This window comes from Ursus americanus, chromosome 2 (genome assembly GCF_024610735.1).
Source record: "Ursus americanus isolate L20-20 chromosome 2, mUrsAme1.1.p, whole genome shotgun sequence".
NCBI lineage: Eukaryota > Metazoa > Chordata > Mammalia > Carnivora > Ursidae > Ursus > Ursus americanus.
Genome location: NC_142128.1, coordinates 14,689,692 through 14,707,584, shown reverse-complemented (window position 1 = coordinate 14,707,584; position 17,893 = coordinate 14,689,692). Strand labels below are relative to the sequence as shown.

Below are 17,893 nucleotides of genomic sequence, written 5' to 3'. Positions count from 1 at the left end.
TACAGAACTGACCCTTGAACAATGCCGGGGTTGGGGTGCTTGCCCTCTTGTGCAGTTGAAAATCCATGTATAACTTTTGCCCCCCAGAAACCAGCTACTAAAAGCCTGCTGTTGACCAGAAGCCTTACCCATAGCATAGTCGATTGACACGTATTTCGTATGTTATATGTATTATGTACTGTATTCTTACAATAAAGTAAGCTAGAGAAAGGCAAATGTTAAAAAGTCATGAGGAAGAGAAACTACATTTATACCGAACCATAAAAAATTCACGTATAAGTGGATCTGTGCAGTTCAAACCCTTGTTGTTCAAGGGTCAACTGTATTTTTCTTTACAGGGTTGTCAGATTTATCCATGATGCATGCAGTTGTAGTCCCTTCATTTTCATTGTTGTATTTCATTATATGAATATGCTACAGTTAATCTATTTTACTGTTGAGGAATAGTCACGTCGTTCCAGTTTTTGGCTATCATGAATCATCCTGTTAGTAATATTCCTGTGCATGTGTTTTGCTGTATGTATTTGCTCATTAATGTTGGCCGTGTATCTAGAATTGCTGGGTCATTTGGTATGCATGCACTCACCTTTAGTAGGTCATGCCGATTTCTAAAGTAACGTATGAATTTACACTCCTAACAGCAGTGCGTACCAGTTGTTTCGCATCCTTGCCACCAACTGGTTTTGTCAGTCTTTGTGGTGGTGGTGAAACAGTATTTTCTTGGGGATTGAATTTGCATTTCTATTCACTGGTCATTTGGATACCCTCTTTTGAGAAGGATACTTGCTTCAAAGTTAGTGTTCTCTGTCCTTAAGTCATAAAAACCATTCTTATTCAAGGCCATACAGGGACATTATGGCTTTTGCCGATATTTCTTTTGCATTTGTCTTTTTTCTTTTTTTTAAAGATTTTGTTTATTTGACAGAGAGAGAGAGAGACAGCCAGCGAGAGAGGGAACACAGGCTGGGGGAGTGGGAGAGGAAGAAGCAGGCTCCCAGCAGAGGAGCCTGATGTGGGGCTCGATCCCAGGACTCTGGGATCACGCCCTGAGCCGAAGGCAGACGCTTAATGACTGAGTCACCCAGGCGCCCCAACATTTGTCTTTTTTCTTATTGGTTTGTAGAAGTTATTTATATATGGTAGCTATGAGGAAATGTCTTTTTTCAGTCTATGGCTTGTCTCTTTCTTTTCTCATATCTTTTGATAAGGAGAAGTTGCTAATTTTAATGTAGTCTAGCTTAATCAGGCTTGCTTTTCTGTTGCGTGCGTTTTAAACTGTTTAAGAAAGTCATGAAGAGATTCTTATTGTTTAAATATTTTGGTTATTTTTCTCTCACATTTAGGTCTATAATCCATTAAAGAATTTTTTTAAGTGTGGGTGCTTTTAACCCCCTACATGAACATCCATTTCACCTAGCACTGTTTATTTAAAATACCATCCTTTTCTACCTTGTTCTATCGTGTCAATTTTGTAATAGATCAAATGTCCATAGTTGTTGCTCGTTTCTGGTTTTTTGTTGAGATTTATAATGGATAATTGACATATGACATTTTGTAAGTTTAAGGTGTGTTCATTTGATACATTTATGTAATGCGATATGATAACCATGGTAGTGTAAGCTAACACTTCCATCACATCCAATAATTATCTTTTTCTTTATGGTGAGAACATTCAAGATTAGTCTCTTAGCAGCTTTGAAGTATATGATGTAAGATAGTGTTAACTATTAATCACAATGCTGTGCATTAGATCTCTAGAACTTTATTCATCTTATAACTGCAAGCTTGTACCCTTTGACTAGTATCTCTCCAACCCCACCCCCCCAGCCCCTAGTAACCACCATTCTACTCTGTTTCCATGAGTTCAGCTTTTATAAATTCCACATATAAATGATATCATACAGTTGACTGTTAAACATCATAGGGGTTCAGGGCATCAACCCCCTGTGCAGTGGCAAATCTGCATATTAACTTTTGACCCCCAACACATATTTTGAATGTTCTATATATTATACTGTATTCTTCCAAGAAAGTAAGAAGTAGAAAAGAAAATGTTACTGAGAACATCAAGGAAGAGAAAATACATCTACAATACTGTACCTATGTGCCCTCTGAAAATCCATGTGTAAGTAGAGCCACATAGTTCAAAACCGTGTTGTCCAAGGGTCAGCGAGTTGTATTTGTCTTTCTCTGTTTGATTTACCTCTCTTATTATAATGCCTTTGATGCCCATGTTTATCCATTTTGTTACAAATGGGAATATTTTATTCTTTCTCATGGGTGAGTGATAGTCCTGTGTGTGTGTGTGTGTGTGTGTGTGTGTGTGTGCGCGCGCGCGCGCTCACACCACATGTTCTTGAACTATTCATCTGTTGATAGACACTTAGGTTGTTTCCATATATTGGCTATTTTGAATATCCTGTTTTCATTTCCTTTGGATATATACCCAAAGATGGGGTTGCTGGATCATATGCCAGTTTTATTTTTATATTTTGAGAATCCTTCATAGTGACTGTACCAGTTTACATTCCCACTAACAGTTCCCTGAACCCCAAATCTAAAAAGGGTTCTCTTTTTCCACATCCTTGTCAACACTTGTTTTCTCAAGGATAACTATTCTAACATGTGTGAGCAGGTATCTCATTGTGGTTTTGATTTACGTTTCCCCGATGTCCAGCATCTTTTCATGTACCTGTTGGCCATTTGGATGTCTTCTTTGGAAAAATGTCTGTTTCAGTTCCTCTGCCCATTTTAAAATCAGATTGTTTGTGTATTTTTGTTACTGAGTTTGTAGTTCTTCAGATATTAACCCTTTATCAGAAAATCGTTTGTAAATATTTTCTCCCATTCCATAAGTTGTATGTTAATTTTGTTGATGATTTCCTTTGCTGTGCGGAAGCTTTTTAGCTTGATATAGTCCCATTTGTCTGTTTCTGCTTTTGCTGCTTGTGCTTTTGTTGTCATATCCAAAAGTCATTACCAGGATTAGTGTCAGAGAACTTTTTCTCTGTGTTTTCTTCTAGGAGTTTTATGGTTTCAGGTCATAATGTGTAAGTCTTTAATCCATTTCAAGTTAATTTTGCTGAGTGTTGTAAGATAAGGGTCTGTTTCCATTGCTCTGTACATGACTATCCAGTTTTCCTCTCAGCATTTATTGAAGAGACTGTCCTTTCCCCATTGAGTATTCTTGGTTCCCTGGTCGATTATTAGCTGACCGTACATGCATGGGTTTATTTTGGGCTCTCTGTTCCATTGGTTTTTTAATTTAATTTAATTTAATTTATTTATTTTTGATGTAAAGTTCAATGATTCATTAGTTGCGTATAACACCCAGTGCACCATGCAATACGTGCCCTCCTTACTACCCATCACCAGCCCATTGGTTTATTTGTCTGTCTTTATGCCACTGCCATACTGGTTTGATTATAATAGCTTTGTAGTAAACTTTGAAGGCAGGAAATGTGAGGGCTCCAGCTTTGTTCTTTTTTCTGAAGATTGCTTTGGTTATTGAGGGTCTTTTGTGGTTCCATACAAATTTTCAGATTGTTTTTTGATTTGCTGAAATCCCATTGGAATTTTGATAGGCATCGCATTGAATCTATAGTTAGTTATGGGTATTATGGACATTTTAACAATATTAATTCTTCTGATAGTTTGAAATATTTTATGAGTATTTCATCTTACATCAATTTCTGCTTTTATTTCCCTTTTTTCTTTCCTGTATTTAGATTACCATTCACTTTCTGACTTCCGGAGATGCTTATAGATGTTCAATCTTCTTCTTATTTTTAAAATTGAGATATATACATATTGCATGGTGCACTGGGTGTTATATGCAAGTAATGAATCATGGAACATTGCATCGAGAACTGGGGATATACTGTATGGTGACTAATATAACAAAATAGATATTATTTTAAAAAATTGAGATATAATTCACAGAGCATAAATTTACCTTTTTAAAGTATATAAATTCACTGGTCTTTAGTTTATTCACAAAGTTGTGCAACTGTTAGCATTATTTAATTCCAGACCATTTTAATAGTGTCTGGCTTCTTTTGGTTAGCATAATTGTTTGGAAGATTCATTCATGTGATTGCTTGAATCAGATCCTCATCCTTTGTTTTCCTAGCTGAAGAGTACTCCGTCGTATGGATATACTACATTTTGTTTATCCTTTCTTCAGTGATGGACATTGGGTGTTTCTACCTTTTGGCTCTTACAAATAACGGGCTGTGAATATTCATGTTCAAGTTGTAGTGTGAACCTGTGTTTCTAATTCTTTCAGGTGTATCTGCCTAGGAATGGAATTGTTAGGTCTTACGGTAATTGTATGTTTAACTTTTTGAGGGACCGCCAGACTGAAGCACAAGTTTTTCATTTTGATGAAGTTCAGCTTATTTTTTTTTTTCATTTGCTGCTTGTGCTTTTGAAAGAGTTGCATTGTCTTAGCTCTTACATATAGATCTTTGATCAGTTTTGACTTAATTTTCATGTACAGTGTAATGTAGGGGTTCCACTTCATACATTTGCATGTGAATATCCTGTTGTCTCAGGACTGTTTGTCAAAGACACTATTTTTCCTCCACTGAATGGACTTGACATGCCTGTCAGATCAATTGTCTACATATGTGTGGGTTTACTTCTGGACTCAGTTCTATTCCATTGATCCATATGTCTGTTCTTATGCCAATATCACACAATCTTGATTAGTATAGCTTTGAGTAAGTCTTGAAATCAGGAAGTGTGAGTCCCCCAGATTTGTTCTTTTTCAATGTTATTTTGGCTCTTTGGGTCCATATGCATTTCTCTGAAAATCAGCTTCCCCTGCTGAAAAATGGGCAGCTGGAATTTTGACAGGAATTTTTAAATTTTTTATTGAGATGAAATTCAAATAACATAAAGTTAACCATTTTATTTTTATTTTATTTTTTTAAAAGATTATTTATTTATTTATTTGACAGAGAGAGAGAGACAGCCAGTGAGAGAGGGAACATAAGCAGGGGGAGTGGGAGAGGAAGAAGCAGGCTTCCAGTGGAGGAGCCTGATGTGGGGCTCGATCCCAGAACGCTGGGATCATGCCCTGAGCCGAAGGCAGATGCTTAACGACTGAGCCACCCAGGCTCCCCGTGTTAACCATTTTAAAGTGAAGAATTCACTGGCACTTAGTACAGTTCATGATGTTATTCAATTACTACCTCTACCTAGTTCCTGAACATTTTCGTCATTCCAAAATAATGTCTTGTATTCAGGAAGTTGTTACTCTCCCTCCTCCCTACCCATTTGCTCACAACCACAAATCTGCTTTCTGTTTCTAAGGGTACACCTGTTCTGGATAATTCATATAAATGAATTCATGCAGTATGTTCTCTTTTTCATTCCTGGGATAAATCCCACTTATTCATGCTGCATAATATTTTAATATGCTATTGGATTTGGTGTGATAGTATTTCATTGAGGATGTCTGCATTTATGTTCATAAAGGATACCGGGTATTTTCTTGTGATATCTTTGGTTCAAAGGTAATATGGCTTTGGAGGAGTTCAAAAGTGTTCCCTTTTCTCCTGTTAACAGGAAGAGTTTGAGATGTATTCTTGAAACGTTTGGCAGATTTCACCAGGGAAACCATCTGTTTCTGGACTTTTTTTGGTTGGGAGTTTTTTGATTACTGATTTAATCTCTTTACTTGTTATAGGTCTGTTCAGATTTTCCATTTCTCTGTGAGTCATTTTTGGCAATTTGTGTGTTTCTAGGAATTTGTGCATTTAATCTAGGTTGTATCTAATTTGTTGGCATACAGTTGTTCACAGTATTCTCTTATACCCCTTTTTATTTCTGCAAGGTTGGCAATATTGTCTGCACTTTCATTTCTGCTTTTAGTTGTGTCTTCTCTCTTTTTTAGTCTAGTTGCAGATTTGTCAATTGTGTTGATGTTTTCATAGAACCAACTTGAGGTTTCTTTCTTTTCTGGTGTTTCTCCATTCTCTCTTTTAGTTCCGTTCTGTTCTCATCTTTATTATATCTTTCTTACTTTTTGCTTTTATTTTAATTTACTCTTCTAGATACTTGAGGTGTGAACTTAGCTTAATGTTTGAGATCTTTTTGTTTAATGTAGGTGTTTACAGCCATTAATTTTTCTCCAAGCACTGCTTTTTCAGTTTTTCATAAGTTTTGATACATTGTGGTTTTGTTTTTATTCATCTCAAAGTATTTTCCATTTTTGCTTTTCCTCTGGTCCATTGGTGTGTAGTGAAAAATTAATTTTACCTAAGATGTATGGCTTTTGCCCTTGGCTACTAGGAGATATCTCTTGATTCTTGAAATGTCCTACCTAATAGGAGTATCTTTGTTTGCGTGGGGGCTTTGACCACTGGACAGTCTAGAAATACGATTTATGGTGGAGGCTTTGGAGCCTTGTTAGTTTCATAATTAATTCAATTACTAGTTCTAATCTTCAGAGGAACTGATAACTAAAAGTATGACTCTGAACCTCCAGCAGGGTCTGGAAACCCAAGTTTAGCCATGTGGGCAGTATGTGATAGAGCTCCAATAAAAACTCTGGACACCAAAAGCTCATGTGGGATTTCCTGGTTTGACAATACTCCTGGTGAGAAATTGGCTGTTAATCTTATTGAAGATCCCCTGTGTGTGCCTGTTGTTTGGTGCATATATGTTTATGATTGTTATAGCTTGATGAGTTAACCATTTTATCAATATGTAAGGACCTTTCTTGCCTCTTGAAACAATCTTCTACTTAAAATCTATTTTGTCTGATAATCAGAGTATAGCCACCCCAGCTCTCTTTTGGTTACTGTTTGCATGGAATGTAGTTTTCCCCATCCTTTCACTTTCAACCTATCTGTATCTTTGGATCTAAAGTGAATCTATTTTGTAGACAGCATAGAAATCTTTAATTTTTGAAAGAAAAATCCATTCTGTCCTTTAATGGGTGAATTTAATCAACTTACGTTTAAAATGATTATCGATAAAGACTTGTATGATTTTATGTCTTGCATCTTTTTGTTTCTCATTTCTTCCAGTATTGCCTTTTTTAGTTTGATTGATTTTTTTTTCCAGTGTACCTTTTGATTCCCTCTTCATTTTCCTTTTTGTATATTTTTTTAGTTATTTTCTTTATAGTTATTCTAAGACCTTTAATTTATAACAGTCTAGTTTGACTTCTGGCTAAATTAACTTTAATTACATCCTGTACAACTCCAACTTCCTCCTTTATGTTGTTAACTTCACAGATTACATTTTTATATACTGCATGCCTGTTTAACATAGATTTGTAGTTACTTTTTAATGTAGCTGTCTTTCAGATCACATAGGAAACAAAAAGAGTTACAGACCAAAAATAGAGTAATACTGGCTTTTATATTTATCAATGTAGTTACCTTTATTGGAGTTCTTTATTTCTTCATATGGTTTCAAGTTACTGTCTGGTGTCCTTTCCTGTTGTTCTGAAGGACTCCCTTTACCATTTCTCCTAGGGCAGGTCTGCTCACAGGAACTTCCTCAGCTTTTCTTCATCTGGAAGTGGCTTAGTTTCTCCTTGATTTTTTGAAAGATGGTTTTGCCAGGTATAATGTTCCTGGTTGATAGTTTTTTTTCTCTCAGATGTTTAATTGTCATCCCACTGCCTCCTGACTACTATGGTTGGTGATGAGAAATATGAGAAATTGGCTCTAGATCTTGTCAAGGACCTTTCATATGTGATAAGTCACTTCTGTCTTGCTGCTTTCAAGATTCCTTTTGTCTTTTGACAGTTTGATTATAATGTGTCTCAGTATGGGTCTCTGAGTTTATCCTTTTTGGAGTTTGTTGAGATTCTTGGATGTGTAGATTTATGTTTTTCATCAAATTTTTGAAGTTTTTGGCCATTCTTTTTTAAATATTCTTTTTGCTATTTTTTTCTTCCCTCTCCTGAGACTTTTGTAATGTGTATATTAGTACACTTCATGGTGTTCTGTGGATCTTTTAGAAGAAACGTAAATAATAAACCTACAACCTTTCTCTTCCTTTTTGGGAAGTAAATGTTGTTAGTGGCTTGATGAGTTTCCTTGAATGATTTCCTGTTCAATCAGATTTTCTTCACTGAGTTTTATAACCTTGTCTTTACCCTCTTTCCTTGGTCTGCGTTTTCAGTTGTTCATTAAGGTTGAAATTGAAATTAAGTTGGGCTACTTAATTTATTTTGAGATTAATTCTATAACAGTTTTCCTGCTTATCTTTGAATGTAAAGAATGTTTCATTTGGTTGCATCATAAGTTGTATCTTTGAATTTATTTTCTCCTTCTTTGTTTATTTGCCTTATCAGATTGACACATTTTGTTTTGTCTCCCACGAATAGTATAAAACTTAGTTAAAGCCATTTCAATAATAGGTGTGGTTTCTAAGGAGTTTGATAGATTGCCCAGTTTCTAGGAGAGGTATTAAAATATTCCTTTGTTTTTAGAAACAATAGTCATCAGTGAGGAATTGTTTTGATTTTGAGGTGTTTTTGTTTTGTTTTGTTTTTGCTTTAAGTCATTCAATTCAGAATTAACTTTCTGGGGGCGCCTGGGTGGCTCAGTCATTAAGCGTCTGCCTTCGTTTCAGGGTGTGATCCCGGAGTTCTGGGATCGAGCCCCATGTCAGGCTTTTCCGCTGGGAGTCTGCTTCTTCCTCTCCCATTCCCCTTGCTTGTGTTCTCTGTCTCGCTGGCTGTCTCTCTCTCTCTCAAATAAATAAATAAAATCTTTAAAAAAAAAGGAACTTTCTGATGAGCATGCAATGTGGTCAATATTCACTTTGGTTTTTGTAAATTGAGGAGATAGTGCAGAAGACAGCAGTGGCGGAGTCTTACTTTTGCCGGTTTCCTGGCTCCTCTGCTTTTGGTATTACTACTGTTGCTGTTTTTTTCTGACTCTGGCTTTGTTCACTTACCAGAATAGAATGTAAGTTATACAACAGACGACACTTTGCTTTGTTCCTTGTCATATCTCCAGCACCTAGAATTGTGCCTGGCATAGAGAAGGACCCAATGACTATTGGCTGATGCCTGTGGAAACAAATGAATCTGTGGAGCAGCTGTGGTGGTGGTGGTGGTGATGGTAGCTGAAATGTATTCATACCCTTCTTTGTGCCAAACCATGTTCTGAGTCCCTTGTTTTAGTGCTTTTAATTCTACAGTAACACCGTAGGATGCTGACGATTACTCTCCCATTTTGCAGAGGCACAGGGGGCATGCTTGAACTCACAGTTGACTCCAGAGCCATAGCCTAATTGTTACTCTGTGGTTCTTTCTTCATCTTATACTTTTTCCTCCCTTCTCCTGTCCTTCCTGACGACGCAGGCCTTTTCTGCCCTGTACTGAATCCTTTTCTCCCTTGGTTCCCTTTGATAAACATTTAACATTTACCTTCGGTATTTTGACCTCAGTTTTTAGTCCATGTGTTTTCAGTTCATGTACTGCTTCCCTCTAAGAAACAACATAAGTTAAAACACAAATTTAAACTCTGTCACAAAGATCTGGTCTAAATTTTAGAGGTGAACATCTAGGTCTCTTGCTAGAGACCAGCTACATTTGATGTGATGTTACTTTTAAATATCTCCCCTCCCTCCCCCATGTTACTGTGTTTGCACCACTGGGGCAGATCGGGGGGGGATCTTAGACTCTCAAATTTAACAGAAAATACGTGAAATTATAATATGCCAACATCTTGACACTTTTGACAAATCACATCGAGACATTTTACAAATAACATTGAACACTAAACAGCACGTAGCTAAACTGTTTGCCTGAATTAAATACCTTCATCCTCGTTTTTATATTCTGTGGTATCACACTATACACCTGTCCCTACCAGATAACGTGCCACATTCAGAAAATTCTGCAGTAATAACCGTTCCAGTGCCTGTGCAAATTAAAAGTACGAAATACCCAAACTGGAAAAAAAAAAGTTTAATTCAAATTAAATGAATGCAATCCAGTTTACACTCTCATTTTTTTTCTTTTTTTAACAAAAAGAAGGGTAAAATAACTTGCAAAGGAAATTCCAGCTTTCACCTTTCAAGCACATCTGCACCCAGTTTTTGTTTTAATCTAACCTAACTAGTCTGACACCCTTTTGTTCTTCTAGAGACCTTAGGAACTGCTTTAACAAATTTTAAACAGACTTTAAATAAAGTCTCTGAAATGATTCCATTGAGCAAGCTCCCCACAGACACAGCAAAACCCAGACTGTGAAGTTGATAATTTGAAAAGAACTAATCTAATCAAGTCCAATAATACTCCTTTTCCAGTAACCCCATAATGCTTCTCTTTGTCTATAGCAATTTGATTATAAGTATGCTATAGATAAAAAGGTATGAAAATTAGTTATTTCTGCTGATCAAGAGATACGAAGTGAAAAAGAAAGCCATAAAGTGTATGGAAATATTTCTAAGACATTTATAATAGCCCTCTTATAGCCAGATTATATAAAGAATTCCAAAAAAAAAAAAAATCAGTTGGAAAAAGACAGCCCAAAAGAGAAATATTTAAAATACTAGGACAAGTACTTCACAAAAGCCAACATCCGAATGGCCAGAAACATAATCAGCTTCTTTAGTAATCAGGCAAATACAAAATAAAGCAATGCAAGGGTGGCAAAATTTAAAGACTAACAGCACCAAGTGTTGTGAAGAAGAGAAATAGCTGGAACTCTGCGACACTGCGGGTGAAAGTATGGTGGAATGACTTTGGAAGCCGGGGCTGGCAATATCTGCTAGAATTGCACGAATACACATCCGGTGACCCAGCATTTCTGCTCTGAGGTGCATCCAAGAAAAATGTGTGCTCTCGTGCCTCTCAAGAGTTAACTATAATAACGCCGATGGCAACGTTATTTTGTGAGAGACCCAAACTGGGAAAAAACAGACAGCTTTCCCTAGCAGTATGTTCATATAATGGAGCACTAAACGGGAATGAAAGTGTCTGTACAGCCACGTCCAACAGTATGGATAATCTCACAAATGTCAAATTCCGTGAAAGAAGCCAGACCTAAAAGAATATATGTCGTAACAGCATTTCATACAGTTTCCTACAACAGGCAGAATTCAACTCCAGTGTCATAAAAGTGTAACGGCATTGTTTTATAACAGCTAAAAAGTAGGAATGATCCAAATGTCTATCCGTGGGGGAATGGTTGAATGAATTGTTGTATACTGAAATGCTGGAATACTGGACAACAAAGAAAATAAGCCAATGTGAACATCCAGTGACATGGATGAATTTTATAAATATGTTGAATGACAGCAACAAGACACCAAAGAACAATGGTTCCATGGCAATGGTTCAAACAGGCAAAAATCTAAACCTGTAATGTGAACGTCAGGATGTTAGGTGTTTTTGGGACAAAGGGAGCCAGATGGCGGCTGAGCAATGGGTGTTTTCTTTATGTTAACCCCTTTAGTTACGCATACATGTTTGATATACATTTCTCTTCGTATGTTTCATTTCACAATATTAAAAGGTTTAACAAAGCGAGAGAGAGCTATACCATTTGGGTTCACATCCCAGCCTTGCTGCTTTCCAGCTGTGTAACTTTGGGAAATTTATTCAGCAGCTCTAGGCCCCAATTTCATAACTGTAATGTGGCGATAATAATCAAACCTATTTTGTAAGATTTGTTGTAAAGATTAGACAAATACTGGGATCTTCGCTATGATATTAAGCACTTAAAACAACAGCTGGCATGTGGTAAGTGCTGAGGAATTGCTAACTCCTGCTATTGTTACTGTTGGTATCGTTGCCAGTTTATTTGTTCAAGGGAATTTTAAACTCCCACTGGAGTTAACGTTATGTTTATAAATCTATCATGACTCTCCATGTCAGTGAGTTTTTGTTTAGGTCTCTCAGAAAAGTTTATTTTCTTGACTGTCCTTGTTATTTCACAAACTAATTACTAGGTATTTTATAAATGTATTTTATAATTGTAAGTAGAATTTTCCTTGCTTGCATTTCATAATTGGTCTTTGCTGGCATCTAGTAGCTAATACTGTTTAGGATTTACTGCCGTCAGTCTGGATTCTAAGTTCTACATGAATTCATGCTTTTTATCCTGTGTAGGACCCCCAATTTACACAGGGTAGAAACTGAGAACAGGGGCGCCTGGGTGGCTCAGTTGTTAAGCGTCTGCCTTTGGCTCAGGTCATGATCCCAGGGTCCTGGGATCGAGTCCCATGTTGGGCTCTCTGCTCAGCAGGAAGTCTGCTACTCCCTCTGCCTCTGTGTTCTCTCTCAAGTAATTAAATAAAATATTAAAAAAGAAAAGAAAAAAAGGAAAGAAAGAAGGAAGGAAGGAAAGAGAAAGAAAGAAAGAAAGCAAGAAAGAAAGAAAGAAAAAGAAAAAAACTGAGAACAGAGGGATAGAGGTAGCTAAGTATGTGGTCTTGGATTTGGTCTGGCCCCAGCACCCATATTTACCCCACTAGTCTATGCCAGGAAAGCTGTTCGTTTTTATACTTTTATTTAGTAACTGGCCAGTTTTCCTTAACATAATTTTTTAGTTGACTTTCTTAGATTTCCAAGAAGCCAGTTATATCATTTGCAAGTAATTATTTTTTGTATAGTATCCCATAATTCTTGTTCCCTTGCCTTATTGCTTTGATTTTAACTTTCAGGGGAAGTGTTGATAAAAATAACAGAGTGGACATTCTTCTGTTAGCCTGGCTAAATGGGAATGCCTGTATTTTTTAAATGACTGAGAATGACATTGTTGACTGGAGAATGTTTTCTTTCTTCTTTTTTTTTATTATGATATGTTATTCACCATACAGTACATCATTAGTGTTTGATGTAGTGTTCCATGATTCAGGAGAGTGTTTTCTTTATGTTAAGAATGTGTTTTAATTGTTTAGTTACCAAATGGTCTTTGACTTGTTTATTCTATTTTGTTTTAAAATTAGGGATGGCTTTTAAGTTATATCAACTATCTTTGTATATCTCTGAAGATGACCACGTGGATTTTTCTGTGTTGAACCATGTCATGAATCGTCTTTGCATTTCTAGAATTTTTTTTAAGATTTCATTTATTTATTTTAGAGAGAGAGCATGAGCCCAGGGAGGGGCAGAGGGAGAGGGAGAGCGAGACTCTCCAGCAGACTCCTCACTGAGCACAGAGCCCAACACAGGGCTTGATCCCACGACCCCGAGATCATGACCTAAGCCGAAATCAAGAGTCCAACGCTCAACTGACTGAGCCACCTAGGCGCCCCACATTCCTAGAATTTTTAACATAGTGCCGAATCTTATTTGCTATAATTTCTGTAAGATTTTTGTGTATGTAAGTACAAATAAGAGTGGTCTGCAGTTCTCTGCCATTTTTTTAGGTGAATTCTAGCTATGTAAGCAGAATCTGGAAGATTTTTGTCTTTTCATGCATTATATACTGTATTTTAAAATAATTTATGAGAACATTTTATGGTATGGCTGACTAATACCGTTCGTTAGAGTTTTTCATTAAAGATCTCAAGTGTTTCTTTTTCACTAATTACGGAAATCTTCAAACATAGACAAAAAGTAGAGAGGTTGATATCATTTTGTTCATTTCTCACCTCACTTTGTTTTTCTCTCAAGTATTTTGAACCTTGCTACTTAAAGCATAGATATTGCCTGGGAGCTTGCTGCAGATGGGTGCCATCACGCACACATAAGCACGTACGTCACATCACCCTTGCCACACACTATTGGTTATAGGCAAGTCGTAGATCCTGCCCCCCACTCTTGTTTTAGGTTTTCAGCCATTATTAGTAATGTTCTGAGATGTTGAAATAAGGCTTTGAACATTTAAAAATTTGTCTTGGGTCCTGGAAGGAAGTGACAAAGTCAAAATCATAAACTTTTTAAAGCCTTTGATGTCTGTTGTCTAATTGCTTTTCAGAAAACCAGTACTTCTTTTGGTTAAATGGTAAACAGGTGACAACACTGACAGTTCCTAAATGTGCCTTTTCTGCCAACGAGATCATTAAATGATGAGAAAGCAGGAAAGAAGACAAGAGTAATTAGAAATTCTTATCCTAAACACTTGAATGATTGGTATCTGAAAGCCTGAAGGTTATTTGAATTAATTTTCAACAGTCTTAAACTATTTGATCAATTTACTGTTCCTTCCTAAATCTAATTCAGTGTGTAGTTGTCAAGAAACATTTGGGTGCCTGATATAGTGTTAGAGATTATGAGTAAGAGAAGATACATGCTAACATCTGTGCCTTTAAAAGGCTTATGGGACTCTTACTGTGTACTTTTTTTTCATCTTTCTACAAAATATAACTTGGACTTACAAAAGTTCACGCCGAATTTCACCTTAGCTGGGTTCTCATTGAAGAAATTTGAAAATCTTCTTAGGTGTGACTTCCACCAATTTAAAAACAAGGTTGGCTTTTCCTCTGTTGTAGCAACAGCGTACTGTGTACAGACTGACTCTAGTGAAAGCATGGAATGTGGATGAACTCCAGGCGTATGCCGAGCTGGTGTCCCTGGGGAATCCTGACTTCATCGAAGTGAAGGTAAGCTCCTGCCGGCCCGTGGTGCTTTGTTGGCCACAGGGAAGTTAGCATCTTTTAAAACTCTGCAGAGGGTCCCAGATGTTTTATTTATTCATTCAGAAATATTAATCAGGAACCTGGCACTGTTCTAGGCATTGGGGATAATAACAGTAAAGACTAAGCTTTTGCTCTTATAAAGCTTATATGTATGGAGAGGTAGACCGTCAACACAAAATGAACAATTAAAAACTACATTGTGACATTAATATGCTGAGAAATAAAATAGTGTTATAGTGAGGAATTGGTTGGCTTTAAACTAAACTTTTTTTTTTTTTTAAGATTTTATTTTATTTATTTGACAGAGACAGCCAGCGAGAGAGGGAACACAAACAGGGGGAGTGGGAAAGAAAGAAGCAGGCTCCTAGCAGAGGAGCCCGATGTGGGGCTCGATCCCCTAACGCCGGGATCACGCCCTGAGCCGAAGGCAGACGCTTAACGACTGAGCCACCCAGGCGCCCCCCTAAACTAAACTTTTATTGTGAAAAATTTCAAACATAAACAGAAGTAGAGAGACTGGTCTAACGACCCTCCATCTAATCATTGCCCGGCTTCAAAAGTTATCAACTCCTGACCAGTTTTGTTTCAACTCTACCCCTACCCATTTTCTCTGCCTTACCCTATTATTTTGAAGCAAAGCCCCACATTATATGACTCATCCATAACTGTTTCAGTATATGTCTCTAAAAGATATACACTCACTTTTAAACAGTTATTCAGAATACTGTTCTCACAACTGCACAGTAGTAACAATAGTCATTCAAGTATCGGAAATAGAAGGTTTTAAACTTGACCAATTATTTCTTCGTATTTAAACAGTATTCGTGAATCTGGGTCCAAATAAGGGTCATTGACTGAAATTGGATTATTTCTCTCTAAAATTTCTTTTAACCTGTTCGTTCCTCTTCCCTGTGTCCCACCTCCCACACCAATGATTTTGTTGAAGAAAATGGATCGTTTATCCTGCCTGGTTCCCTGTGTCTATATTTTAGATTTTGCTGATTGCATATTCCTTTGTCCCCTGGATTTCCTATAGATTGGTAGTTAGATCAAGAGAAGCTTGATCAGATGTGTGTGTGTGTGTGTGTGTGTGTGAGTGTCTACATTTCAAGGTCAGTTGGTTGGTGGTGTTGTATTCTTACAGCAGGAGGCAGTGATGTCTGATTGTCTCTGGCCTGTTTTTGCCAGTGTTTCTTTGGAACGGATTCCTGTACGTGGATTTATGTGCCAAAGGGCAGGTATTGTTTGGGTAGTATTGTGATTGGCTGTCTTAGAGTTCATAAGGAGGGCTTTTCTGAGGAGATGACTTTTTTATAACGGATTTTTTACAACAGATTCCTTCCAAATAGGAAGAGGCCATGAAGTACACAAAGGCCTGGGGGTCAGAGCATTCCGGGCAGACGGCACAGGTAGTGTTCAGAGGTCCCATGTGATCCCAGTGGGACAGCTGGAGTTGGCAGAGACACAGGGTGAATCACAGAGGTGGGATGGGGCCAAATTCTGTTAGAACTTTCAAGCGAGAAAAGAACTGGGTTTTATATTAAGTTTAATGGTAAGCTTTTTGAGTAGTAGGTATACTGGGCAAAGGTTTTAAGCTGCCGTGTGGTGTGATCTGATTTGTGATTTTAAAAGATGACCCTGCTGCTGTCATGCGTGGATTACAGAGGTTCAGAGTAGGAGTGGGTAGACCAGTGATAAAGCAAGAGATGTGGTGGCTGGGGGAAGGGCATTGGCAATATAGTGGAACGGAGTGGATGCACTTGGGATAAATTTTGGAAGTAGAACCAGCAGACCTTGTTGCCAGTTGAGACTCAGGGAGTGAAAGAACAAAGAGAATCAAGAATAGCACCTGGGATTTTGGCTTAAGCAGTCGTGTGGATGTGGAACAATTTACTGAGGTGGAAAAGACCAGGGCAGCAAGTCTGGGGGTAATTTCACGAGTTCTGTGTTGGCCTCGTTCATTGGAGAGATCGTTTCAATATACAGGTACAGGTCCAAATAGGCCATAGTTGATGTAAGCCTGGAGTTCTGCGGCTAAGACAGGGCTGGCTGTGGTCATTTGGAAGTCATCAGCGTGCCATGGTAGTTAAAGCTGTGGAGTGTTACGAGGCAGATGGTTTTTTTGGACAACTGAGAATCCGTACAATGAGAAAAAGAGACTGGAGAATCCACCCAGTCTCCGAAAGCTCCACGCTTCGGTGTACGTACATGAAGCGGTCGTACTCGATGTCGTTTTAGAGGGTGTTTCAGCTTCCCAGCTGTCTTTTAGTAAGTCCCACTTTCCGTGGTGGTACCCTGGAGGGGCCGGGGAGGTGGGAAGAGACCAAATGTTGCTGTCTGAGCGTGCGGCAGTACATCTCCACTCAGGTCAAAGACACTCTTTTCTTTTGAAATTGCTCTTAATTTTAAAAGGCTCCCCTTGGCAAGAGCTCTAATGATGCAGAGATGCAGACTGCATCTGCAGTGTGTGTCCGCTTAAGAAAACCTTGCCAGCCTTAGGGATTCATGGTGTTTTAATTTATGACTGAGCTGTTAAAGAATGCTGCGTCCAACGATGTTGCCGTCAAACCTCTATTATAAAGCAAGTTGGCTGGATCACACGGTCACCTTTTTTCTCCCTCCCTCCCTCCCTTCCTCCTTTCCTTTCTTCCTCGTTTACAGAAAAGAATCACCCAGTATTATTTTTAAAAGAAAAGTGGCTACTTTGTAAACAGTGTAATTCTCTGATGGGTATTTTTTCGTTGGACAAACTATTAACGTAACTCGGAAATAAAGCCTTCTGTCCACAGCTGAGACGTTATAATGACATAGTCTCTTTCAAACAAGAGTCCCATTTTACCATTTTACTCTTGCATCCAACAGATATTTTTCAGCTCTGTCCATGCGCCAGGCCTCATCAAAGCACCAGAGATACCACATTTGTTGTGGATATGTTGTTTGGGAAATGGATGGTCTTATTAAACAAGGCAAAGTCTACAGAAGTAAAATGAGCCACCGGGAGAGATCTTATTTAAAAATTCTTGGAGAAATATGTAATCTAATCTCAATTTTAACTGCCTTGCGTAAATGATAAAATATAACCTAATAGATAACCTTTGTCTTGGGGGAAAGCATGGTGGTGATCTGCTCGTCTCTTGTAGAAGGCCTAAGGCAGAAATGGCCTGCGTTGAGGACTGGATCACATGCTTTGTTAAAATCAGCTCTTATTTGTCTAGCAGGTTAATGAAGTATCTTCCTTTTAAACTAAAGTAGCAAAGGGGATGTTTGCAGAATATGGTATACTTAGGAAGCAGAACAAGTTCTAGAATAATATTTATTATTTGAT

General features: G+C 37.7%; 1 protein-coding gene across 3 annotated transcripts in view; it reads left to right on the top strand.

The window, feature by feature from the left end:
* LOC123784713 (S-adenosyl-L-methionine-dependent tRNA 4-demethylwyosine synthase TYW1) overlaps window positions 1-17,893 on the top strand; it is a 210,644-nt gene that overhangs the window by 155,764 nt on the left and 36,987 nt on the right. For all 3 annotated transcript variants that reach the window (XM_087868361.1, XM_087868364.1, XM_045786138.2), the window contains one exon: window positions 14,422-14,532. In XM_087868361.1, coding sequence (XP_087724487.1) covers window positions 14,422-14,532 — 111 coding nt within the window. The remainder of the gene's footprint in view (window positions 1-14,421; window positions 14,533-17,893) is intronic.